Here is a 26706-nt window from a genome sequence, read left to right as displayed (position 1 = left end):
GGAAAATCTCCCGGCAGGAAAAACGGGAGGCAAACACAGGAGTTAATTTCGGCCGGAATAGCTGCGGCTGTTTGTGGTTGTCCCTGACTCCGGAGCACCTGTGTTTGCTCACGAGCTTTTCCCAATCTGCCACAAAATGCCCGGGATTGTCACATGGGCCTGGAGCTTCCCGGCGCCTTGGGAATGAAAAAGCCGCAGCTTTTAGCGGAGTTAATCATTAATGCGCCGGCCTTTGTCCCGTTCCCGAGGCTGACAGGCCTTTGATATCCCAGATTTGCCAGCGGCGCCCCGAGCCAGGTACCGAGGAGCAGCCTGCCTGGAGCTGCCCTTTCCCTTGGGATTCGCTTCCCGGGGTGATCCGTGCACCCCTGTGCCCACCCAAGAGTTTTCCCGCAGAGCATCCAACCCTGTGCTCCCAGCTCGTTGGGTTTTTTTTGGGATAAAAAACCCACTGGGATATCGCTCCGGAGTTTTTGGATTCCTAGGAATTGAGGGGTGCTGGGACAGGAGTGCAGCTGCTCCCAAATTTCCAGCTCCCCCCCCTGGCTTTTCCCAAATTGTTTGCCCGGTTGTTCCAGGGGCACGGGGAGGGAATGCTCCAAAATGGCTCAGTTTCCTTGGAATTCTCCCATAAAATCGTTTTGGAGCCCTGCTTTTCCAGGGGTTGTGGGAAAGAGGGAGAAGGAAAAGGGGGAAGCTCTCCCTGGGCACCAAGAGTGGGCCCCATTCCCTTGGAATTCTCCAATAAAATCAGTTTTCCACCAGTTCTCCAAAGGAAGGCCCAGCTTTTCCAGAGGCTGTGAGAAGGAAAACTCTCCCTGGGCACTGAACACAGCTCCACTCCCTTGGAATTCTCCCATAAAATCATTTTGGAGCAGAAGCCCTCCCCCCCAAAGGACAGGAGGGTTCCCATAAAACTGCTGGGAATGTGATTTGTGCTCCCAGAGCTCCAAGGCACAGTCAAACTCCAAGGTTCCTGAACTTTTCCTTGACTCCATCAAATCCTGACAGCTCCTCCATGGAGCTGCCAGGACAGGGATGGAGGTGGAGCAGTGCCAGGGACTTCCCAAGGCTCTGTTCCCACATTTATGGCACCCAGGGACACAAATCCAGCTGGATCCCCCCAATATTCCCAGCTGGCAATTCCCAGTGTGGGTGGAAATCATCCCAAATCCCAAATTGAAGGAGGAATTCAACAATTCCTCGAATTTTTGGCCCCCTCTGTTGCAGCCTCTGGAAGCTGGATGGGAAAACTCAGTGGCTCCGTGGATTGACACTGTTCCCTCTGGAATGCCAGAGGGAGAAATCTTGGAAAATTATCCAGGGATTGCAGCCTCTGAAAGAGTTTTGAGGTCACTTTTGCCCAAGGAATTCTGCCCCCGGATGCCTCCTGATCCTGGCACACCCCAAAACCACAAAGAATGCGGGGCTGGCTCCCGATTTTTCAGATCCAAGGGGAAACTCCCTTCAATGTCCAGGATTTGCTCCCGGTGACTCACGGAGATAAAGCTCCCAAGGTCACTGAAGGAGCCTGGAAACCTGGAATTCTCCCCCAGCGCCTCCCTGCTCAACTGGGATGTGCCTGGACAAGTTCTGGGCAATCCCTGGAGCTGCAGCATCCCCCCAGGAACCTCAGGCTGGAATATCGCGCGGGTTGGGTGGAATTTAAGGATCAGGCCTTGAACTGGGAACGAATCCAGGGCAGAATTCCCAAAATCCAGGGAAACATTGGAGCTCCAAGGGCCATGCAGAGCTTTGCTCCCCTCACCTGTCGGAGCACCCAGGGAGGCTCCGCTCTTTTGCAACTCCGACCAAGAATTCCACTTAAGGCACTCCAGAGCCGGAGAGCCAGGATTCCAGCCCTTGGAGAACACGGATCCACCCCCAGGCCAGACTCCCAAGGGCTCTCCAGGCCTTGGAAATGCCTCCGTGCTCACGTCATGGCTGGAATGCTCCGGGAGCCGCAGCTCCGATCCCTCGGGATTTTTGGCTCCTTGAAAGTTTGGAAAAGCAGCCAGGGGGAACACAGGGCGTGGGGAGCAGAGCACAAATTCCAGAATCCACTGCTGCTCCTTCCCACCTCGGAGCAGACCCCAGCTCCCTCGGGATTCCAGCTGGGAAAGGAGACCAGGTGCCTTTGGAGGGCGGGGATCTCCGGGATTGGCCACCAGGAAGGTGGGAAGCCGGATTTTCCCTCCTTTCTGCCAAATCCCGGCGCTGTGGAGGTGGGAAAAGACCTGTGGGGGTGGGAAGGAGCCTTTGGATTTGTCCCCAAAGCCTCCATTGGAAGGAGGTGTGAAGCCTTTGCTTTGCTCAGTCCTGATGGGAATTATGGGAATATTCCAGCTGGAAAACCAGAGATCATCACATCCAACCTTTGTCCCTTTCCCACTTTATCTGAGCGCTGAGTGACAATTCCAGGGATGTTCCTCGGACACTTCCAGGGATGGGGACTCCACCAATGTCCCACCCCAATCCTTTCCATGAAGAAATTCCTGATATCCAACCGAACTTCCCCTGAGGCCATTCCCTCCTATCTTATCACTTGTTTCCTGGGGGAATATCCCAATTCCCACCTGGCTGCACCCTCCTTCCAGGTGAAGGCTGCACCTTCCCCAGTTATAATTCCCAGAGGGAAGATTTTCTTTGCTTTCCACAAAAGCTGGGAGCTGGACGTGCCTCTGCCCCGGGGCATATCCATGAATTTAACCCACGGAACGTGGAGCTGGAGTGTGCTGGAAGCAGGAGCAGGGCTGCCCGGGATCATGGATAAATGAGCGTGGGATCAGCTTCCCGGCAGGAAAACTCCAGGGTGCTAAAAGGCTCTTTGATCCAGCGGGGAGAAGATAAATGGGATAAATGGGATAAATAAACAGGACCTGCTGGAAGCACATGCACGCTGGGAACACAAATGATTAATTACGGCCTTTTCCAGCCGCAAAACTCCAATCCCAGTCCTTAAAAAACTCCGGAGGCTCCGAGGGAAAAGCACATTTTAACACCGGCCTCGGAAACTGCTCTCGGAGTGAGCGATCCAAGCTCATTCCCGAATCCTTGTTTAAATATTTTCCCTGCTCCTTCCCCGCCACAGCCCGTTTGCCGTGTGCATCCCACGCCGGAGCCAGGGAGGAAGCGTTCCTGGAAAAATCACAAAGCCACTTTCAGCCGCAGAAATCCCCATCCCGAATCCAAACAGGGAAGCCTCTGTCCCTTGCCAGCCTAGGCTGGGTTTCCGCCCGGAATTAGGCAGGGAAAGGGAAGGGGCCGCTTTTCCAGCTGCGGGGTGGAAATCCTGCTTTTTTTTTTTTTTTCCGAGGGGCTCTTTCCAAGCTCTGCACTGACGGGACACTCAGGACTCCCTGGATGGGTGACCACGGAAGGGAAGGCTCTGGGGACAGGGATGTGGCCGTGGAAAATGGGTTTCCATGGAAAAACCTGGTCACTCCTATAACAGCTCCGGGTCTGGGAGGGCTGGAAAAGCTCATTCCTGGAGCAGGAATCAGACAGATATTTGCTGGAATACGGGGTTATTCCGGGCCGGTTATTCCAGGGAAGGGGGGGTGAGGATCTTCAATTTGCCCCTTGGATCGCATCCAGCTTGCTGGGAATGTCCTGGGAAGCCCCTTCCTGGTGACACCCCCGGTGACCCGGAGCCGCTCCGATGTTAATGGGATAATGAGCCCTCTGTGGGGAAATACGGAATTCCAGGGGATGCTCCCGAGGGGCTGGGATGCCGGGATGTGGCTGCACATCCCATCCTGCACATTCCAGGCATCTCCATTCCATTAATGTGATGGAGAAACACCTTTGTCCCGGGGAGGAGAGGCCAGAAGGAGCCACCGGCAGCTCCAGGATTATTCTCCATTATTAGCTGGGAGCTGGATATTCCCAAGGTTCTCTGTACTCCCAGGAGGGAGCAGGAGGCACAGAACCTGATTTTTCCCGAATAAAGCTCCTTCCTAACTCTCATCCTGGCAGCTCCAGTGGCAGCTGTGCCTGCATCCCACAGATCCAGAGCTCATTCCCACCCTCTCTGTGTCCCCTCACCGTCATCCCCCTGGATCCCACAAGGACAGGCTGGGCTCGCTCCCAGGAAACCAAGGAAGTCAGGGATCATCCCTTCCAGGTGGGATATTCCAGAGGATGAGGAGCTGGTGTCACCTGGAGGTGACGCTTGGGACCAAGGCATGGATGTGACCAAGGCATGGATGTGGTTGGATTATGGACGTGACCAATGCATGGAAGTGACCAAAGCCATGGATGTGACCATGGATATGGCTGGAGTCATGGAGAGCAGGTCCATCCAGGGTGTTGAAGCACCAGGAGACTCCAAGGTTTTTGTTCAAAAGCCGAGGGAGCAGCTCGGAGCCGCTGTGGGAGCGGGAAGCTGTGGCTGCTCTCCCTTCCCTCGGGATCAGCCGGCTCCCTGCTCCTGCTGGGCAAACACGGCCGGCTGAGATAAGGGCTGTGTGTGCACAGCTCTCCACCAGCAATTCCTGACCTCCCTTCCCCGCATCCACCTGCTCCCGGCTCCCTCCCTGTGTCCCAGCCACGCTGGCCTCAGCCCCTTCATCCTTCCCCTTCCCGCTGCTCCTGCTCCCACGTTGTGCTGCAGAGATGGTGCATCCCAAAAACCTGATGGGGTGTGGAATACCACGCCCAAACAAAACTTTGGGAAGATGAGCGGGAGGGAGGAGGGATTTTGGGGTTGGGATGATGGGATGAGTCCAAGCAACGCCGATCCAGCGGAGCGGGCATGGTAAAACCAGGTTTAAAGTTAATACCGGGATTCCTGGGAGATTAATCCCGGAGATAAGCGGGACAATGGCGAGGCTGGAGGGCCCCGTGGCTCAAACAAAGGGATCTGGGAGCGGGAGCAGGGAAAGACGGATGGGTTGTTAAACATTGCCAGCATACCTGGCTGGAGCCATTCCCGGGTCACCAGGAAGAGCAGCCGGGATTTGGGGTGGTGGATCCGACCAATTCCAGCCAACTTCCACCCTCTTCCTTATCCCCGGCTCACTCAGGGGTGATCTCGGCATTCCAGAGGCGCTCCAGGACACGGAGAACATTCCTGGCTGTCTCCAGGTGTCCAAACCCACCCCACCCAGTGGGGGCTGCCATGCCAGGGGCTCCCAGTTTTCCCAGCAGAAGGAATTCGGGAGAGCAGCGGTGTCTCTGCGTGGGTTTGCCCCTTCCAAACATTTTCCACAGGCTCCAAGGAGTGCCCAGTTGGGCAATTTGGAATTTGCTCCAGCTTCTAAATCGGGGGATTTTCATCCTTATGGGGTGCTGCACCTCTGACCATGGGATCCATTCATAGTGGGATCAATTCTCCCTAAAATCCGGGAAAACTGTGGGATTAAAATTGGCCCAGCCAACAGCACCCCCGGGCAACCTCTTCCCTGTTTTCCCATCAGGTGAAAGCCGTGCCTGGGGAGAAAATCAGGATAAATCCCATCAACTTCGCTGCCTCTCTGTCAGCTTCTCTGCTCTCCATCAAATCCCTTCCCTGCTCCTCCATCAAATCCCTTCCCGGCGTCTCCCAGCGGAGACGAGCCACTAAAGAATGGGATGTCAGGGCCACTCGGCTGCTCCCCTCCATCCATTATCCCACTCCAAAGGTCTCACCTATCCAAGAGCCCCATCCATCCCCATTTCCAGGCGCCCGGGGCGGCCCCTCCCCTCCCAGCCCTTGGAGCCCTCTGCTTTCCATCAGATTTTCCAAGACAATGGGTGTCTGGAAGCTCCTTAACTCCTCGGAGAAGGGGGGAGGTTTGTGGACACAGCCCCGGTGCTGGGGGACGACTCCAGGGAAAAAAAATCTCTCCTGGGACACCCCTTCCTTCCCAGAAAAATGGGATCACACCACCCCAGGCTTTTCCCTGCAATTTGGAGGGAGTTTCCCGGCGTTTTTCCCCCCCAGACTGGACACTCCTAAAATCCCTGGGATATCCAGGGAGGTAATTAATGGGATGTATGATTCTATTTGACATCCCAAACCGTAATTCGGGATTGGGAATAGGAACTCCTCCGCCAGGGCAGCAGGTGGAATTCTGGAATCTTGGGACGAGGCCACGAGCGGGAGATGCCTTGTGGGAATTGTCTCTTCTGGGCGGGACCTCCGTGGGATAACACCAATCCCATCAGCTCCTGTGGTGCTGGGATTTCTTGGGAATGCGTGACCCCCACTGGAATTGCTTCTGCATCCCCCCCTGTGCCTCAGGCTGGATCCAGGGAGCCCCAGGTGTCCAGGAGACTTGGCATACCAGGAATTCCAAGGAAAAGGTTTACTAGATTTTTTTAAAGATTTTTATTAATATCGGTGCTGATATTCCACTGATACTTCGGTTATTTTCATTATTATTCCCACCATTCCCAAAATGATTTGGGGATTGGAGCTGAACACCCTCAGCACAGACAAAACCACGGATTTGGGCTGGGTTTTATCCCCCCTCGGGTGGGATTTAAATCCCAAAACAACCACGGATATTGGAAGTGCAAAGGGGGGGATGAGGGGCCCCAAGTCCATCCCGCTGGACCCGGAAAACTTTGGGATGGTGCTGGAACGGTGCTGGAACGATCCCTCATTCCAAGGCCTTATCTCGTGGCAGAGAACCGGTGCTGGCACCGCTGCCAGGGGCACTTTATTCCCTTGGAAAGGAAGGCAGCAGAATTCCAGTGCCAAATCCATTGTTCCAGGAACAGGAATGGCTCCAGGTCCTGGCAGGTTACAGAGCTCCCATTGTTATTCCAGAGCTCAGGATCACCCAGCTTTGAAGTAGCTGAGGCGGGAACGCTCCTTCCTCTCCGCTTTGCTGCTTTTATTCCCTGATTTTTCCCCCCCCTCCTCCAGTTCCACGATTTAACTGTTGGAATGAGAGGAGCTTTAGGGTCACTTCCAACCTGAAACATTCCATGATCCAGGCTGGGCAGAACCAGCACTGGGAATGTTGGCCCTGGGGTTTGGATGTTGGGATGAGCTGGACACAGGTGGGAAGAACCAAAAGCCAACGGATTCCAGAGGATCGGAGCTCTGTTAGATCCTCTGGGAATTCTCCATGGGACATGGGAATGTCGGGTCATCTCCAGGTGCTTCCTGGCCACCTCTCCCTGCATTATCCCACCCTTTGAGCCCGCGCATCCCTCGGGAAGGAGCCGCTCCCTCCTGCAGCTCCTTCTCCCGGCTTTGTATCCAATTTAACCGCTGGATTTGAAATGCCAGCGGAGTTAAGAGGAGCTGATTAAAAAGCGGGAGCCTCATCCCAGTTTTTAAACACGGAGTTGCTTGGCCGTATTTACATTAGTGTCAACTTTAATTTAAATCCCGCATAACGATATTTGCTTCCCTAAATTTATTCCCCGGGAACGCCGCGCAAATTACCCGGCACCGCCGGCACCTTCTCTTTGTCTCCGGCGGAGTGGCTCGGGAATGAGCTCCTGGAAGTGTCATTCCGCCTCTTTAACGTCTCATTAATTAACCCATCCCGCTTTCGGGATGAGGTTGGAGCTGGTGAAGCCCGGAAAAGGAATTCCAGCTGGATCTGCCTTCAAAATGGCAAATTGGGATAGGCTTGGTGAGCCTCATCCTTTTCAACTCGGGAGGTTCCTTGGGAAATCATGGAATTAAGGAGCCCAACCATGCTAAAGGCATAAAATCCCTTCCCTGAGGGATTTTGGGATGAGCAGTCCTAGGAATGGAAATCCGGCTGGATCCGCCTTTAAAATGGGAATTGGGATAGGCTTGGTCCCTTCCACCTTGGGATATTCCATGGGAATTCATAGAATCAAGGAGCCCAGCCCTTTAACTGAGGGATTTTGGGATGGGCCATGCAGTATCAGAGCAGGGAATATCCAGGTGCTCCGGGATTTCAGGATATGTGGGATGAGCTCCGGGCAGCCCAGGAACAGCAAGAACCTCCTGCCTTCCAGTCTGACCACCCTGCAGGGAAAAAAAATGGGAAAAGGCAGGAAAAAACACCAAAAATCCAGTGATTCCGTGGGTTTTTGGGACAGCAGTGGAGTTCTGGGATTGCTGAATCCACAACCTTTTCCCTTTGTACTCCTCAAATCCTTTCAGGATTCTTTCCATCAGCCCAGGGCTATTCCCAGCTCCCAGAACCAACAGGGCAAAAAGTGGGGATGGCAAAGGATGGCTCATCCCTGCTGGCCTTGATTCGTTTGGAATTCCAGCATTTCCCTGCTCAGAGCAAAACGGGCCTGGATTGGAAAAGGGAGAAATTTCCCTGGATTTTCAGGGAATGAAGGCCTGGAGGCAGTGGTAGCCAGCAAGGATATTCCCAGTATTTCACATCTGGTTCCCAGATGGATCTCCCAGGAAGGACGACACATAATTAGGATTTTCACATTCCAGGCTCACTGTGTCCTAAATAAAAATGGAATTCTGCACTTGGCAGCTCTGCATCTCCAGCCCGGGCTGGAAATACCCCTTGGAATGTGGCATTCCTGCAGCTTGCTTGGAATGAGGACAGAAATTCCTTGCCCAAAAAGGGTTTCCTTTTTACCCAAGAGTTTTTCCTTTATCCAAGAGGATTTTCCCTTTATCCAAGAGGTTTTTCCTTGCCCAAAAGTGATTCCTTTCCCTAAAATGTTTCCTTACCCCAAGAGCTTTCCCTCTTTCCAAGTGTTTTTGCCTTATCCAAGAGGTTTCCCTTTATCCAGGACGGCTTTCCCCTTATCCAAGAGGGTTTCTCTTTTTCCAAGAGTGCTTTCCCCTTATCCAAGAGGGTTTCTTTTCCCTTTCTCCAAGGGTTTTCCTTGTCCCCAAAGGATTTCCCTGCCCCTAAAACCTCTCCTTGTCCCAAAAGGGTTTCCTGGCCATTCCCAGCAATGCCAAACAAAGGGTGTGGGATGAACCATCCAGGGGCACATGGAGCCTCATCCCAGAGCCTGGAGCGTGGCTCGGGAATGCCAGCAGAGGCAGCTTTGGCTGGATCCCTGGAATCAGGGGAGGGCCGTGCTCTTACCTGGCCGAAGGAAAGGGCTCCACAACAAAAGGGATTGAGGATCCATGGAAAAGCAGCGGGCCAGAGCCCGGATCTTGGCTGGGGAATGCTGGCAGAGGCAGCTTTTCCTGGATCAGTGGGATAAGGGAATCAGGGAACCAGGGAATCGGGGAAGGGCTGCAGCTGTGCCCTTATCTGGCCGGAGGCCGGGGCTCCACAACAAAAGGGATTGAGGAGCCGGGTGATCCATGGAAAATCCATGGGCCCGGCATTGTGGCCGCCCTTCTGCTGAGCAAATAGTTCAAACTGTTCATTCCCATCTCCCATTCTCTCCCTGGAACGTTGTTTGTGTCCTTGCATTTCATTCCGCAGGAAGATTGCTCCCTGGGCCTATGAGCAAACAGTCCGGAAAAGAGCCAACTATCCCGGCTTTTCCCTGGAGAACTGGCATTTTTATTCCAGCTCCAAGCTGTCAAAGAGCTGGAGAGTTTATGTCCGGATCCTGAATTAATTGCTTTAAGCTGGAGCGGCCTCCAAATGGCCGGGAGATGTTTATTAATAACGGTTCTCCCGGTTTTTTTCCGGATTTTTTTTTTTTTTTTTTTTTTTTTTTTTTTTTGTTCCAAGCTGTGCTCTCCCATCCCATGCCCTCCATTAAGCGCCTGGCCCAAGGAAAAGCCGCTTACAGGGAATTAGGGAGCGGCTCCCGAGGTTTTGGAGGCACGGGAAGCTCCCGGTAGGACTTTGGGGACGCCGGGAAGGAGACGGAGATGGATCAGAGGGAGAAGGAGCTGGATCGCGTTTAATCCAAACATCCTCGGTAATTAACGAGGAAATTAACGCCGGAAAAAATTCCAGGCGGGAATTAAATGGATTTGTGTTAGACATAAAATGTTTGAAAGCTTTGAAATCCCGCTTTAAGGAATGAAGGAATAAAGCAATTCCAACGCCGCTGGAAAAGCGGGAGCCGGGAGCGCCTTTGTGTAAATTTCCCACTTGACTTTTCATTATCTACCTGCCCCAAATCCATCTGTATGGATGGGATCAACATGGAATGGGAGAGATAAAAGCCAGAATAAATGTGCTTTGCATATCCCACCGATAAACCCCCTCCCCTTTTCCGCCGAGCCGCTTTTCCAGGCAGCTGCATTTTCGGGAATAAATCATTTTGCCGAGGGAAGGAGAGGGAAGCGGAGTGGGGCTGCTCAAGTGTTTGCTTGGAATATTGATCCTGTCAAAAGAACGGCGGTTAATGAGTAACCGGGAAAAATATGCCGGATCTGCCTGGGCTCCCGGCTGGAGCATGGATACGGCTCCGGGGCCCCTCGGGATCCGGGAGCAGAGGGAGAAAAGGGACAGGGCCCTGCATCCTGCAGGGACACCCCCAATTCCGGGGTGTTTCTGCATCCCAGAAATATCCCAAATCTCGCTGAATCCCAAACCGAATCTGAAATCCGCTGTGTCCCAAATCCTGCCACGTCCCAATCCCTGCCACATCCCAATATTCCTCACTCCATCCCAAATACTGCTGTTTCCCAAATCTGCTACATCCCAAACCCTACCACACCCTAAACGCTGCTGCATCCCAAATCCGGCCCCATTCCAAACACTGCTGCATCCCAAACCCCACTAATTCCCAGACCTTGCCTTGTTCCAACCCCCTTGCTCATTCCTGCATAACATCCCATGGGATCAGCCTCTTGCACGTCCAGGTGGTTCTCCCTCTCCTCGTCCCAGCAGGAGCCATTCCTGATCCCAAATATCCCCAATTGCAGCTGGATGAAGAATATTCCTGCCTTAAAACCAGCTGAAATTCCTGCCCTATCCATGGGATGCTCCAGAGCAAGCTCCCTGTCCTGTCCTGTCCTGTCCTGTTCTCCCTTTTCCCACCTCCCTTCTCTCCTCCTTTTCCATGAATCCCAGCACCTTGGAGAGCTGGAAAACGCTCCTTTCTTTTTTTTTTTTTTCCCCCCTGGTAGGATTTATTTTCCCTTTAGGAACAGGACAGGGAAAAGGTTAAGAGGCACTTCAGGAGATCCACCCCATTCCGGGGTTTTTATTCCTGTGGAAAGCCCGATCCCATTACAGCAGCTCCCGTCATCCCAAGTGATGAATTCCTTCTCCTCCTCCTCCTCCTCCTTCTCCTCTTTTTCCTTCTCCTCACATCCTCGTGCTGGGAAAAGCAGCCCTGCTCCAGCACCTGCTTCCCACCGGATTTATTCCTCCCAGGATCTTTCCACATGGGAATTTCTCCCGGTCAGGCAGTGGATTTTTTTGCCTTTCCTTATGGAAAAGGCCCTTTGTGGTCTTTTTCTTTCTCCCCCTAAAAATCCACACTGGGAATTTATGGGGAAGAGGGTGTGGAAAGACAGGAAACAAAGGGAAAAGCAGGGATGAGCCGGTGACTTCCCAAACCGGAGATTTCCTCTGGATGCTCCCAAAAAACCGACTGTGCCGTCGGCTGGACATCTGCAGGGATTTTATGGGTTTGGGAATGATGGCTCAGATTGGACCCAGGGGGACAGAAACTCCTGGAAAACCCCTTTGGAAGCAATTCCCACCTTCTGTCCCCTTTTTCCACCCAGGGCTGCTGGATTTGTTCCCCCCACATTCCCAGGAGTGATTCCAAAATGGATTCGCGCATCCAAACTTCCATCCCTTCCCTGTTTTCCTCCCGCTGTGGATCCAAGGTGGAGCATTTTAGGGAAGCTTTGGAAGGGCTTGAATCCCCTTTTAATCACTTTTACGGGATTTTTCCTCCTCTCCAAAGCCTTCCCTGTGCTCACCCTCTGGAAACCCCCCCCCCCGTGCATCCCTCAGATTTGTGGGAAACTCAGCATTCCCGGGGTGCTGTTGGGATTTTCCCGCTGTTTCCACGAGGGCCGGCAGGATCCATATCCCGGCCGGGATCCATATCCAGGCCATGTCCCCATTCCTGTCGGGAATTACTGGAGCGTGACCCAGGTATCGCTGCCGAGGACAGACACAAAGAGGCAATCGGAGATGGGAATCTTGGCCTTTAATAGGGATGAGGACATGGATGAATCCCGATTTATCCCAACTCCCGCTGCCACCGAGTCCGTGTCCATTAGCTGAATAAATAAAGGAGAGGGAAGGGAGAGCGGGAGCGGGGAGCACAGAGCAGGGACGAGCAAAGCATTCCAAGGGCTCCCAAATCCCTCGGAATCGCTGCCTTGGGAAGCAAATCCCCACCTTTCCATTCCAGCTGTTTTCCAGCAGGGATAGGAGCATTCCTGGTAATGCTGCTGGGAGGAAAACCCTATGGAAAATGTTCCTTCCAAGGGACAGCTCCTTGCCCGGCCTTTCCTGGGATTCTGATGCAGGAATCGGTGGAGGGTCAGGAATTCCTGTTTGGGGGGAGCCAAAGCACAGCTTCATCCCTGGTGATCCCTGCCTTTCCCACATTTTCCTTGGAAAAAGGCTCCGGGGGAAGCGGAGAGGGTGGAGCGGGAATGAGGTGGGATGTGAGGAGGGGGAGCTGCTGGAATGGGGTGGGAAAAGGAGAAAAAGGGGGGAAGGAATGAGAGGGGGAAAGAGGGGAAAGGATAAAAGGAAGGGAATGAAAAAAAAAGGGAAAGGGAAAAGTGAGGGAAGGAAATGAGGGGAAAGAAAGGAAAGGGGAGGAAATAATTGAAAGGGAAAGAAAGGAAAAAGGGGAAGAAAGGAAGGGTAAGGAAAAATGAATGGGAAGGGAAAAGGAATGGGAAGGGAAAGGAATGGGATGGGAATGGGAGGAAAGGAAAGGAAAGGAAAGGAAAGGAAAGGAAAGGAAAGGAAAGGAAAGGAAAGGAAAGGAAAGGAAAGGAAAGGAAAGGAAAGGAAAGGAAAGGAAAGGAAAGGAAAGGAAAAAGGAAAAAGGAAAAAGGAAAAAGGAAAAAGGAAAAAGGAAAAAGGAAAAAGGAAAAAGGAAAAAGGAAAAAGGAAAAAGGAAAAAGGAAATTCCAGCTGGAGCAGTTCTTGCCCCGCTCCCCCTGCAGCCGCCTCCACCCCATTCCCGGGTTTTAAACACTTTTCCTTTTTCCCTTCTTAATTTTTCCTTTCCTTTTCCCTGGAATTCCACTTCCAGCTGTCCCTGCAAACAGAACAGCCCGGAGGGAGCTTCCATCCCTGCATCCCTCCATCCATCTTTTCCCCCAAAAAATCCCAATCCCGGGCTCGGGGCAGCTTTTGCCGTTCTCCCATTCCCTTTTCCCGGTTCTGTCGCGCTGGGATCCATCCCTGTCCCTCTGTCCCCGCCGATCCCGGGATTTTCCCAGTGTCCCACAGCCTCTGGACACGGCGGAACGGGAGCGCTCCTTTCGGAATATTTCGGGGGAAAATAACCAATTGCGGGGATATTTTTTCTCCCTTTCCCCCCCATTTTTCCCGTGTATATTTTTTGCTTCCTTTGATTTTTCTTCTTTTTTTGCCCTTTTTGAATTTTTCTTTTCCTTTTCTCTCTTTATTTTATCCTTTCCCCTCTTATTTTTCCTTTTTATTTTCCTTTTCCTTATGTCTTTTTTTCCTGTTTTACTTTTCCATTTTCTTTTCCTTTTGCTATTCCTTTTATTTTTCTCTTTTTTTCTTTTCCCTTTTTTGATTTTTTTTTGTTTTATTACATTCCCTTTTATTGCCTTTCATCTCCTTTTTTTTTTTTTAATTATTTTCTTTTATTCCAGGAAACCCAATCGCTCCTAAATCCACCTCTCCCACCTTTCCTCGGCTCCAGCGGGGTCAATATGGAAAAAACACAAAAATTAAAAAAAAAAAAAAAAATCCCACCAGCTCCTTTTGCTCTTCCCGCATCCAGCGGCTCCGCAATCCCGGGTTTAACATTCCCAGAAATCCGGAACCGGCGGATTCCCCATCACCCTTTCATATTTCCTATTCTCGGGCACTGGGAATAAACTTCCAACCTTTTTTCTCCCCTTCTCCTTCTTCCCTTTTCCAGCCTCTTCCCTACCTGATTTTTGTGGGATTTTGGATTAACCGATGCGGATTTTCCAAAAAAAAAAAAAAAAATTTTAAAAAAAAATCTAGGATTAGGACAATTTCTGGGAGAAATAGTGGGAATTGCCTTGAGCCTGAGCGGAATTACAGCTTGGAAAAGAAGGCTCCATCAGTTTCCCGGGAGACGGGCTAAGCCCTACTTGGGTGTTCCAGCTCTTTTTAGCCCCACTAATAATTAGTCTCATCTCAGCCCCGAGTTGTCCTGCGTTTTTTTGGGTTGTTTTTGTTTTTTTGGGTTGTTTTGTTTTGGTTTTTTTTTTTTTCCTTAGGATCATCCAGAAAAGCGCTGGAAGCTGCGGGCATGGAAGGCAGGGCCGGCTCTTCCAGCGTTATCCCGGGGCAAAAGCTTGGGGGAAGAATTTGGGATTCCCCCCCCCCCCACCACCCCGTCCTCTTTGTGCTTTGATGTCCTTGAAGCCACCCCTGAATGTCATTAAGGGCCGGGATAATTCAAAGGATTTTTTAAAAAATGGGAATAGTCGCTTTTCCTGGAGAGAGAAGTCATGGGGGAAAAAAAGAAAATTATGGATAACGGAGGGAAGGGAAGCGGGGCTGATTTGGGAGCTCAGGCCCTGCTCGGTCCCTCTCGGAATTCCCCAACCGCATCCCAAAAAAAAAATACAAAATAAAATAAAATAAAAATTAAAAAAAAACAAACCCGGGATTTGACGGGAATTGCCGGGAAAACGGAGCGGAGACCCAGCGATTGCGGGGAGCTGGGAATGCTCGGGAAAAAAAAAAGGGAAAAGCAGCCGGGAGCGGCAGGGCAGGAGCGGGAATGCGGCGGGATGGGCGGGAGGGACAGGCGGGCACGGAGCGCTAATTGGAGCTGTCAGCGTTAATTAGCGAGCGCTCATTAGCCGTGTCACCTGTCCCGGTGAGGCGACACGGACGGGGACAGGGACACGGAGAGGGACACGGCCACCCCCTGCGAGCTGTGACCCCCACCTCGTGTCCCCGAAGCGCTGAAATTCCCGGTTTTCCAAGCAAATGCGCCCGCGGAAATGTTTGGATCCCGGTGGTTTTTTTTTTTTTTTTTTTTTTTTTGGATCCCGGGAGCGGCCGGGAATGCCACCGGGAGCGGCGCTTCCCGGGAGAAATCCCCTCCCGGAACAAAAGATTGGCAGGAAAAATAGAGGGGAAAGAGAGAAAATCCGCTACAGTTAAAATGGAACTCGGAAATTCCAGGGAAGCTCGGGAATTTGGGAAGGAGGAGGAAGAGGGAGGGAGCCGGGCCCGCACGTCCCGTCCCTGTCCCACGATTTGGGGCTAAACCGGGCAGAATCGGAGCCTCGAGGTGGCTCCCACCACCCAAAACTCCTCCCGTGCTCCCAGATTGTGAGATGGGATCCCAAAAAACGCGTGGGCTCGGTGTATCCCTGAATCCATCCCTGAATCCATTCTGAACCCACCCTGAATCCATCCATGAGCCCACCCCTGAATCCATCCCTGAACCCATCCTGGACCTATTATGAATCCATCCCTGAATCAATCCCTGAATCCATCCTGAATTCATCCTAATTCCATCCTGAGCTGAACCCTGATTCCATCCTGAACTCATCCCTGATTCCATCCCTGAATCTATCACTGAATCAATCCCTCAATCAATCCCTGAATCAATCCCTGAACCCATCCCGAATCCATCCTGAACTCTACCCTGATTCCATCCCTGATTCCATCCTTGATTCCATCCCTGAATCCATCACTGAATCAATCCCTGAATCAATCCCTGAATCAATCACTGAATCAATCACTGAATCAATCCCTGATCCCATCCCTGATCCCATCCCGAATCCATCCCCCCCGCGGCCTCCGCGCCGCTTCCCTCGGCCCCGGCGGCTCTGGGGGGAGCTGAGGGGGCCCAGGCTGAGGAAGAAAAGCTGGGAATGAAGCGGGAAGAAGGAGAGGAAGGGCAGGAAAAGCGGGAGAAGGAGCGGCGGGTGTCCCCTACCTGCGCCCCGGCCGCCGGCCCGGCTGTGCGGGAGCTTGGGAGCATCCCGGCATTTATTGGAGCTCCAACTGTGCCACTGTTGACTTTAGCACAAAGCAAAGATTTCGCCGGGCGCCCGTTTAAAAATGAATATTTTACCAAGATATCGATCAGCTTTATAAAATTCACTTCCAGCGCCGCGGCTCCGAGCGGCGCGGGGGGGGGGGGACCCGCCAGGAAAGGGGCCGCAATATAAGATCTGTGTAAATTTGCTGAACTCTGACGTGGTGGGGAAAGTTTACCCTCCTGGAATTTGGAGCTCCAGCCATCCTCCCCCCACCCCTCTCTCCGTTCCTGCTCCTCGTCCTTTTTTTTTTTTTTTTTTTTTTAGCTTCTCTCTCTTTTTTTTTTTTTTTTTGTTTACTGACTTTGTTTATTCACAGCTCACGGTTGCTTAACCAGGCAGGAGCAGAATGCGCTCGCTGCGAGGTTGGGATTGTGTGGAGAGAGGGGAAAATGCCAAGGGGAGGAGGGAAAGGGAAGAAATAACGCCCAGCCGGAGGATTTTTGGGTTATTTTCTTTTTTTTTTTGGGGGGGGGGTGTCTTTTCGGACTCAAATCGTGAAGCGGGGCGGAGGAAGGGGAATGGAAAATGAGGGGGAAAGTGGGGAGGGAAGAGGGAGGGGAAAGAGGGAGAAGAAATGAAAGTGGGGAGGAAAAAGGAGCGAGAAGAAAGAAAAGAAAGGAGGGGAGAAAAATGGGAGGAAAAAGAGGGAGAAGAAATCAAATTGGGGAGGAAAGAGCGAGGCAAAGGAAGGAAAAGAAAGAATAGAGGAAGGAAAAAAGAGAGGAAAAGGGAGGGAGAGAAAAGGAGAGAGGAAAAAATGAAAGTGGGAAAAAAAGGAGAGAGAATAAATGAAAGCGGGGGAGGGAAGAGGGAGGAAAAAGCAGAGAGAGAAAATGAAAGTGGAGAGAAAAGAGGGAGGAAAAAATGAGGGAGAAGAAAGGAAAGGAAGGGATGAAATGAGAAAGGAAAAATAAAAAGAAAGAGAAAAGATAAAGGGGGAATAAAAAGGGGAGGAAAATAAAAGGAGAAAATAAGAGGGGGGATACAAGGCGGAGGAAAATAAAAGGAAGGAAGAGGAAAAAAAGAGGGAGGAAAGCCAAAGGTGGAGAAGAAATAAAGGAGGAAATAGAGAATGAAAAGGAAGAGAGGGAAATGAAAGGGGCGAGGAAAAAAAATGAAAGGGAAAAAGTAAAATGGGAGAAAGGGGCGAGGATTAAAAAAGAGAGGGGGAAAAGGGGGAGAGAAAGTAAAAGGGGAGGGGGAAAAGGGGAGAAAAAAACGAAAAGGGGGCAAGAAATAAAGGGGAGAAGGAAGAAAAAAAGGGGGAGAGGAAAAAGGGGGAAGGAAGAAAAAGGGGGAAAGGAAGAAAATAGAGGGGAAAGGAAGAAAATAGAGGGGAAAAGAAGAAAATAGAGGGGAAAGGAAGCAAAAAGAGGCGAAAGCTCGGCTGAGGAGGCGAGACGCGAGCGGGACCCGAGCGGGGCCGGGCCCGAGGCCGGGAGCAGGGGCGGGGGGGGGGGGAGAAATGTCCTTGTCCCCAAAGCGGCGACACCCCCGAGCCCGTGCCCGCTGGCCGCGGGAGCCTTTAATGTGCAAATGCCACCCCTTGCACGCCCCGCTTGCCATCGTGTGTGTCCTTGGAGAGATCCCGGCACATTTCAGCCCCGTTTTGTTGTTTTTGGGAAGGTTCTTTTTTTTTTTTTTTTTTTTTTTTTCTCCTTCTTCTCTTCGCCCCCCCGCCCCTCCCCGCTCGTTGCCTTTTCTCTCCCCTTTTCTCTCGCCGCGGACAATGCGGAATTTTAAGAAGGATTTGGGTGTTAGTTGGGAAAGCAACATCGCGGCGTGGCCGGCGCCGCGTGGGAAAAACAACAAGTGGTTGGGAAGAGAGGGAAAAGGGAATGGAAGGAGAGGAGCCGGGAAGTGCTGAAAATAAAAAGCTCTGCGCCTTTTCCACCGCCCCGGGAAAAACCGGGATGCTGTCCCGGGAAAGGCAGGGATGCGCTGCCCCTGCGAGTCCCAAATCCCTCCCGTTTTCACTCAGCTGGGAGGATTTTTATTTTTTTTTCCCCCCCCCCAGGATCGTGGGGCTTTGGGAAAAGGGTCCGTGCTTCCCACCTTGCTGTTTGGGCGTGGGAATAGTGGGAATAGTGGAATCCTGCGGGGATGGAAATGTCCTGGAAAGGATGGAGGGGTTCCGGAAGGGATGGAAGGATGGTGGCAGAGGCACGGGAGATTCCAGCGGGCGATAGAGCGATCCCAGCCGGGTTTGGAGAGATCCCAGCCGGGGTTAGAACGATCCCAGCCAGGTTTGGAGCCATCCCAGCCGGGATTAGAGGATCCCAGCCAGGTTTGGGCGATCCCTCCGGGCATGGAGCGATCCCAGCCGGGTTTGGAGCGATCCCAGCCGGGTTTGGGCGATCCCAGCCGGGGCCGGCTCGCTCGCAGGGATCCCGGGAACGCCGGGATCCGCGGGGGTCCCGTCGGGCGGCGGCGGCGGAACAGAGATGCAGGGGGAAAAGCACCGCCAATACGACTTTAATGGAGTTCTGCGGCAGCTGCGGCCGCTCGCTACCAGAATACACAGCTCGAAGCCATAAATAAAGCATACAGAAACGATAAATTAATCAGATCCAAGTAGTTTACTCTCCCGGGAACATCAAGCGTTTGCTTCAATTACAACGATCTATCCTGCCCCTTTTTTTTTTTTTTTTTTTTAAATACTCATTTTTCGGGTTTTTTTTCTCTTTTTTTTTAATTTTATTTTTTTTTCTTTCCCCCGTTTATTTTTTCCCCTCTTTTTTCTTTTCTTTCTTTTTTTTTTTTTTTTTTTTTTTTTTTTTTCCCCCCTCTTTACAACGTTACGAGACTTTTGGTCCTCGGTTTCCGACCTCGGAATATTCACAAGGAAGGAGGGGTTGGTTCTGCCTCGGGTGGGGGTTATTTTTCTCCCCCCTCACTCGCACACAAAAAAATAGATATATTTAGACCTCGTGGCGACGACGACAACAAAAAAAAAAAAAAAAATCAAAACAAGCCCCGGAGAACTCCCCCTCCTCGTGCCCACCCCTCCAAACCAAACCACCCCACACGGAGCATCCCCCCACCCCCCCCCCCCCAGGGTGGATTTGGGAAGGGGCCACACGGCTGCAGATTCCCGAATGGATGCAAACATCTGGAGCCAACAGAAAAAAAAAAAATAGATATATATATAGATATATATATATATATGGATATGTACCGTGCTCAGAGTCCACTGCGAGGGGTATGGGGAGGAGAGAGGGGAGCGGAGAGGGGGGGAAAAGGATTTCCCCCTTTTTTCCAGCAGCGTTTTCCCGCTTAGGAGGAGTTCATGATGGGCCGGGAGTACACGCCTTGGTAGTAGGAAGTCTCTCCGGCCAAAGGCGAGGCCTCCAGGGCGCTTTTGTTCGTTACGGGAGCCATGGCCAGGCCCGCGGGCACGGGCGAGGCGTAGCCCGAGTAGTGCATCACCTGCTCGTAGGCCTTCAGGTCCATTTTGTGCGGGTGGTGGTGCTGGTGGTGCGGGTGGTGGTGGTGCTGCTGCTCCGAGGACGACATCAGGTTGTTGATGGAGAACGGGTGGTTGAAGGCGTAGTGGTGCTCGGGCTTGAGGTGGCCCTCGTGGGCCAGCCCGGCGTGCGGCGGGGCCAGCAGGTGCTGGCCGGGCGAGGCCGAAGGCTCGCCGGGGCTCAGCCCTTTCAGGTCGGCCAGGGCGCGCTTGTGGTCCTGGCACGGCGAGGAGCTGGCGGGCGACTCGGCGCCGGCTGAGCCGTCGGAGCCGCCCGAGGAGCTGCCCTCGCCCAGGGGCTGGTTGGCAGCTTGGCCCGGGCCTTTCTTGCCGCCGGCACCGCCGGCGGAGCCGTCCTTGGCCGCCAGCTGCTTCTCGCACTTGAAGCGCTTCTGGCGGCGCAGGTAGCAGCCGTTCTCGAACATGTTCCCCGAGTCCGGGTGCAGCGTCCAGAAGGAGCCCTTGCCCGGCTTGTCCGGCGAGCGCGGCACCTTGAGGAAGCAGTCGTTGAAGGACAGCGAGTGGCGGATGCTGTTCTGCCAGCGCTGCTGGTTCTGGCGGTAGAAGGGGAACAGGTCCATGATCCACTGGTAGATCTCGCTGAGGGTCAGCATCTTGTTGGGGGACTGCTGGATGGCCATGGTGATGAGGGAGATGTAGGAGTAGGGCGGCTTGGCGTGCGTGTAGCTGCGCCGGTAGGTCTTGGGGTCGCGGGAGCGGTTCAGGTTGGACTGGCCGTAGATGGGGCTCATGGAGTTCATGTTGGAATAAGGAGCCAGCGCGTTCATGGAGCCCGCCTGGCCGCCCATGGGGCTCATGCTGGGGCTCAGGTGGGCGCCCATGCCCGGCACGCCGGCCGAGCCCATGGCCGGCATGGCCCCCGCGCCCGGGGACATGCCCGTCAGCGAGGGGCTCATGCCCGTGTTGGCGTAGGACATGTTCATGGAGGTGGCCGCCGCCGCCGCCGTCATGTTGGCCGTGCTGCTCATGGCCGACATGGTCATGTAGGTGTTCATGCTGTTCATGCCCAGCCCCGCGTTCATGTTGCTCACCGAGGAGTAGCCCTGCGGGGACAAGCGACAACAGGGCACGGGGATGGCGCGGGGGGGAGCCCCAGCCCAGCCCAGCCCAGCCGGGAGCCGGAGGCGCCGCAGCCGCGGAGGGCACGGGAGGAAAGGGTTAAATCCCGGCGCGGGGTGGTGGTGGTGGGGCGGGAGGGGGGGGGGGGTAGAGGTGGAGAGGGGGGGGTTGTTTTTCTTCCTAATGAAACCCAAATATATTTTGGGATCTATATTAAAAACGGCGCGGTGGCAGCGGGAGCGGCGGAGCCGTCCCGGGAAGCGGAGTTGCAGGAAGGGAAAGGAAAAGGGAAAGGGAAAAGGAAAGGGACATCCCTTGCCCGGAGAGAGAAAAATACCTGGAGGGGCGGAGGGAAAAACAGGGAAGAGTCGCCCGCACCTCCACCCGCACCTCGGGACCCCCGCCCGCAGCGCCGAGCCGGTGCTAAAGTTAATCCCGGCCGGGATTAAACCGGGGAGATTTTGGGCTCCGTCCTTACCTCGGGCTCCCCGTAGTAGTTGCTCCAGTCCGTGTGCTCATGGCCTTCCATTTTCACCGCTCCCAGCATACTGGAAGTGGAGTGCATGGCAGTTTAAAATTTAACAGCCACAACAAACGACGGCGGAGGGAGAGCGACCCAAAAAAAAAAAAAAAAAAAAAAAAAAAAAGGAAAAAAAAAGAGAGAGGAAAAAAAAAAAAAAAAGTCCCCAACCCTCCCTCCCCTCCGCCGGAGCCTCTGGAGGAGGAGGAAGAGGAGGGAGGGAGGAAGGGGGGGATGGAGCGGCGCTGGGGCTGGGGTGGGTTTGTTCCGCCGCCGCTCCTTGGGTGGGTTTTCGCAGCGCTCCGCGGCGAAGAGGCGCCCGGAGGCGATGGAGGAGCCGGAGGAGGAGGAGGAGGAGGGAGGAGGGAGGAAGAAGAGGAGGAGGAGGAAGAGGAGGACAAGTGCTGCAGTGACGTGGGTGCCCCAGTGATATAGCACGGAGCGGCCGGGCGAGCCTCCAATCCCCAGGTCCTCGGCTGCCCATTTGAATAATCAGCTCACACCTAGGCGGGAGCGGCTCCTCCGCGGCCCCGCGCACCTCTGCGCGCCTCCGCCACCGCCCCGCGCCGGGGGACACGGCTGCCACCCCATCCCAATCCCGGGGGACACCGCTGCCACCCCATCCCGCTCCCTGTCACCTCATCCCGCTCCCAGGGGACACCATTCCCACCCCGCTCCCCGGACAGCCCCGGAGGCAGCGGCTCTCCCGCAGCATTCCCGCTGGGATCAGCCCCGCAGGGTCCCCCCAAAGTCCCCGGTCCCCTCCCCACGCACCTTTGCTCCCCGCGGCGAACGGGCCCCGGGGCTCTGCCTCCCCGGCAGGACGGGACGCGGCTCTTCCCGGCAGGAAAACCGGGACTGAAGGGAGCAGGGAGAGCAGGGAAAGGGGCGGGCAGCGCCGGCGGGGCCGCGGGGGCCGGCCCTGCGCGAGTCCCGGTGCGATCCCCGTGCAGTCCCGGTGTGGTCCCGGTGCGATCCCTGTGCAGTACCGGTGCGATCCCGGTGCGGTCCCGGTGCTGTCTCGGTGCGATCCCGGTGCTGGTTCCGGTGCTGGTCCCGGTGAGGATCCTGGTGCGATCCCGGCGCGCTCCCGGTGCGGTCCCGGTGCGATCCCGGTGAGACCCTGGTGCGGTCCCGGTGCGGTCCCGGTGCTGGTCCCTGTGCGGTCCCGGTGCGGTCCCGATGCTACCCTGGTGCGCTCCCGGTGCAGATCCCGGTGCGATCCCGGTGTGCTCCCGGTACGCTCCCGGTGCGGATCCCGGTGTGCTCCCGGTGCAGATCCCGGTACGCTCCCGGTGCTGGTCACAGTGCGGGTCCCGGTGCGCTCCGTCGGGGCAGCGCCGCTGTCGGAGCACCCGGGAGCGGGGAAAAGCAGGAAAGGAGGGAAAGAGGAAGGAAGGAAGGGAAGGAGGAAGGACAGACGGGTGACCAAAATCACCCCCCCGCGGGTCTCAAACTCCCCCTCACCTCGCTGCTGGCGGGGGGGCACCGAGGGCGGCAGGGAGGGACCGGGGGGCTTCCCCCCATTCCCACCGCCCCTTCCCAGCGCCCGCCGGGAGCATCCCCGCCGCTCCCGGGAAGCGTTCCATGAATCCCCACCTAGATCTGCCCACCGTGATGAAAAAAAAAAAAAAAAAAAAAAAAAAAAAGCAACAAACCCAAACCGCAAACCTGATTGATTTGTTTGTTTGATTGTTTATTTATTAATCTATTTATTTAATTACTTATTTATTTATCGAGCTTGCCCTCTCCGGGGGAGGGCTCCCTACACCGCCGAGAGTTTTTAACCCCCCACCAAACCCCTTCAGGATTCTTTCCCCGGGCTCTCAAATCCCTCAGGATCCGTGTCCAAAGGAAAACAACCCCGCTCGCCTCCTCCTATCGCGATAGCCGCGGCGATATTCGCAGCCCCTCTCCCTCCCACGCGTTTTCTGCCGGGATTTGGGGGATTTGGGGGTCGGCCCGGAGGGAGATGCCCCCCCTGAAGAGGGGGGACACCCCAAAAAGAGGGAGGGGCCGCCCCCATCGCGGTGGCGGGGCGCCCTCTGTCGCCTGCCGCGGGCGCGGGGGGGACGGGGAGCGACACCCCGGGGTGGGGGCGACACCCAGGGACCCCCTGTGGGGTCATTCCCGGGGGGTCACCCCCTTTCCCGCACCCCCAAATCGCCCGTCCCGGCTGGCGCACCCCAAGTGCCGAATCTGCGTTTCCACGGAGCTCTCTGCTCATCCAAAGGCTCGGGAAGGGGGAATTCTGGGAGGATGGGGTGAAATCTGGGCTGTGGCTGCTGGGCAAGCTCAAGGATGCTGCTCTCCGCTCCTGGCTGGATCCAGATGTTTTGGATCCAGATGTTTTGGATGAGACTTCCATGCCCTTTTCCCTCGGACCGCGAGGTTCGCTCCGATGGATTCTGGAGAGGTCGGGATGAGCCTTTCCGTCCCTGGGCAATTCCCGCCCTCAGGCCAGGACCTGCAGATGTTGGGGCAGATGTTGGGACAGATGTGAGCACGTCTGGCACCTCCACGTGAGGTGACACCATCCCACCTTTCCCAATTTCCTGCTTTCTCCTCTTTACCAGGCGCCGCTTCCCTGCTTTGACTCCGCAGGACTCGGAATTTTGTCCCCACCGAAGGTGAGGACTTTCATCCAGATGTGGACTGGGAGCTGCGCTGATTCCTTGGGTTTTTGAGCCTCGAGGACATTCCCGCTGTCCCAGACGCTTCAACCCCGCTTCCCCTTTGTCTGCCCCACAATTCCCCCACCCTGCTCCATCCCGCTGGGAATGGTGATGCCCATCCCACTCCACGTGCCCGCGGGGACAGCCACGGCCACCACATCCCGCTGGTGCTCCTCAGACAAAGCCTTTGTCTCAGGAACGCGAGGACACGGAGCAATTCCAACATTTGTATTCAGCAACGCGGGCCTGGAAAAGCGGCCGGATGTGGGATCGACTCCGGAGGCTCCGCTCCCACATGGATAAAATCCATCTCTCCTAAGGAAAAGAAGCAGGAAAATCGGTTTTTCTCCCATAAAAAGAACATTTTTAGGAATATCAGGACTCCCTAAAATGAGAAATTTTCCGTGGTGTCTTATTTAAACATTCCCGGTTGGAATGAGCGAGTTCCCGGCCATCTCCACCTGATTTCTTCTCTTTAATATTTAACTAATATTTATTTTAAATTTAATTTTGAAATGATGCTCTTATTTGCATTGGGAGCCATGGCTGGGGAGGCAGCTCCCGCTTCCCAAGGGATGGCCAGAGTCTGGATCAGCTTTTCCCACCTCCATCCCTGGCAGTAACGCCAGCAGTGCCTCCCCTCCAAGCGGGATAATTATCCCCCTTCTCCTGATAATTATCATCATTAATCCAGGATAATGAACTCTCCCAATTGTGCTGCTCCTCCGAAAGAAAGGCGGGATGGAGTTTTCCCCTTGAATTCAGGAAATTGGGAGACAGTGGCTCCCGAGGAGCCGCCCTTCAGGAAGAGTGCTGGATACAAAAGGCAACTTGTGGGATTTATTGAGGCCTTCCCCTGATAAGACATGGAAATCATGGATGGATCAGTGCCTGGGAGTACTTCAGGAAGAGGTGGGAGATGGGATTGAGGCTGGAAGAGGGAAGGGTGAAGGTGGAGTGGGATAGGGAAGCTCCCATTGCTTCCGTGCTGGGTTTCTTCCCAATATTTCCTGTAGGATCCATCTTTGCTGGATTGAAGCATTCCCAGGAGCTTCCATTCCAACAAGCAGAATAACCCATGGGAACACATGGAAACAGGATGAGGATGAGGATGAGGATGAGGATGAGGATGAGGATGAGGATGAGGATATTCACATCCTTGAAGCTGGGAATTAAGCTGAGCATTCCCACCAAAACTCTCCAGGAAGGGTCAATGGCACATCCCAAGGTCACATCCAGCAGCGTTTTGGGAACACGCACCGGGATCCCACTCCTGAGCTCCCACAAATCCCATACATCGGGAAAAGCTACTTGAAGGATTCGGGTGGGGACCACCCAAATTCCTTCTTTTTCCCCACCCACAGAGGCTCAGCTCTGGAACAGGTGCCGGAATTCCACTGGGAATTCCCACAATTACACGGGCCAATATTGACTCAACTATTTGAGGAACTCTCCAACCGAGTCCCTCCTAATTAGATTCCACATTAAATGGGGATGCTTAATTCCGGGAAAGATTTTCCAAGGCTTTAGCAAGGCTAACAAAGGAAAAGCCGGGAGCGTGCAAAAATTTCGTCTCTTTAATATCCCAGGGATATCCATCCTTTGAACTCTGGAATGATATCCTTCAACCCCAGGATCTCTGGGGCAGGCAAATCTGCTTCACCCACAAGGATTCCTGAGGATGGAGACAGTTGGGACACATCCCTATTTCTGGCATTTTCACTCCCTGTTTTCACGTTCCTCCCCTCTCTGTAATTATCCCGTGTGCCAATGAAGGGAAGGAGCTGCTGGAATAAAAGAAAAGCCTGGAAAAGCCCAATGGGAATAAAGCCCCGTTATTGGGGAATAACAACTTCCTGGGACAGCCTTCCTGGGGACACGAGCTGGAGATCCTGGGATGGTGGGACGGGATGGGATCACGGCGGGAATGGGTAAAACCCCCTTGGAAGAGCCCAGCAGCCTCTGGAAAAGCTCTGGAGCAAAATCAACAGAGGGCATCTGCCGACTGTTTGCCGTGGGCCACGTGATGCCCATTCCCAGCTTTCCAGCAGCACGTTCTGCTGGATAAACAAGATGCGCAGGCATCTGGAATGACAGAAAACCGGGAGTTAACGGATCCATCCCCGGCTCCCACGGCACAGGGAGGAGGATGAGCCCAGGGAGATGGCCAGATCGAGGAAGAAAGGGAAGAAAGTCTTCTCGACATCCCAGGAAAATCCTGCCCTGGATGTTTTCTCCCGGCAGGCCGGGGAATTTTCACCTGACTGAAATATCCAGGTTTTGGGTTCATCCCGGGAAATATTTTTGATGTTTAATGATCAGTTGCTGAAAACTGCAATGTCCTTGGGTTTCCCAAGAAGAAAACAAACAGGAAGAAAATGGAATCTGGAGCCTCCTCCCAAAACCCTGGGCTTTAATAGCTCCCTGTTATTTCCTAACAAAACCCCTGCGCCCCTGGAGAGCTTCCAGCCTGCCGGAGGCGCTTCCACAACTCCCACCGGGAATTTGCTGCACAGGGACAGGGATGAGTGACCCCAAGGAAGGTCCAGCCCATCACCCAAGGGGCAGAATTAAGGCACCCAATTCCCAAATTCCTTACACATCCCAGAGATGCGCCCAGTCCGACCAGTCCCAGCCATTCGGGAATGACGGGATTCGGAATGGGCGCTGGAGCAGGAGCGCGTCCCAGCTTCCCCAGCGCTCCGGGAGGCTGCTTTTCCAAGGAGATCCATCGGAGACAGCCTCTCCGAGGATTCTGACGGACATTTATAGCCCTGTGAGTCATTCCCGGCCTTGTTTAAACCAGTTAGACCTGGCCAAGACCTTGAAAATAGCTCCATTTATCCCGAGCGGCTCCATTCCCGCGCTCCGGGTATAAATAGCCCACGGAGCTGCTCCGAGCCCGGCAATGCAGGCACTGCTCGTTCCATGC

At 54.2% G+C, this 26706-nt stretch overlaps 1 protein-coding gene across 2 annotated transcripts; it reads right to left on the bottom strand.

Moving 5' to 3' along the window:
* Positions 1-19102: 19102 nt before the first annotated feature.
* On the bottom strand, positions 19103-21997 carry FOXA2 (forkhead box A2). Of its 2 annotated transcripts, XM_088160832.1 has the most exons (3): positions 21874-21997; positions 21058-21127; positions 19103-20563 (listed from the first exon to the last, which is right to left on the bottom strand). In XM_088160832.1, the coding sequence occupies exons 2-3, from the start codon at positions 21124-21126 to the stop codon at positions 19310-19312; spliced, it is 1323 nt and encodes a 440-aa protein (XP_088016958.1). In that variant the 5' UTR covers position 21127; positions 21874-21997; the 3' UTR covers positions 19103-19309. The 2 variants fall into 2 exon arrangements, with proteins under 2 accessions (XP_088016958.1, XP_014750512.1); XM_014895026.2 differs by lacking the exon at positions 21874-21997 and having other exon boundaries at positions 21058-21171.
* Positions 21998-26706: the final 4709 nt, after the last annotated feature.

This window comes from Sturnus vulgaris, chromosome 3 (genome assembly GCF_052056855.1).
Source record: "Sturnus vulgaris isolate bStuVul1 chromosome 3, bStuVul1.hap1, whole genome shotgun sequence".
Lineage (NCBI taxonomy): Eukaryota > Metazoa > Chordata > Aves > Passeriformes > Sturnidae > Sturnus > Sturnus vulgaris.
The sequence above is the reverse complement of the archived record's forward strand: the minus strand, read 5'-3'. Positions and strand labels throughout refer to the sequence as shown.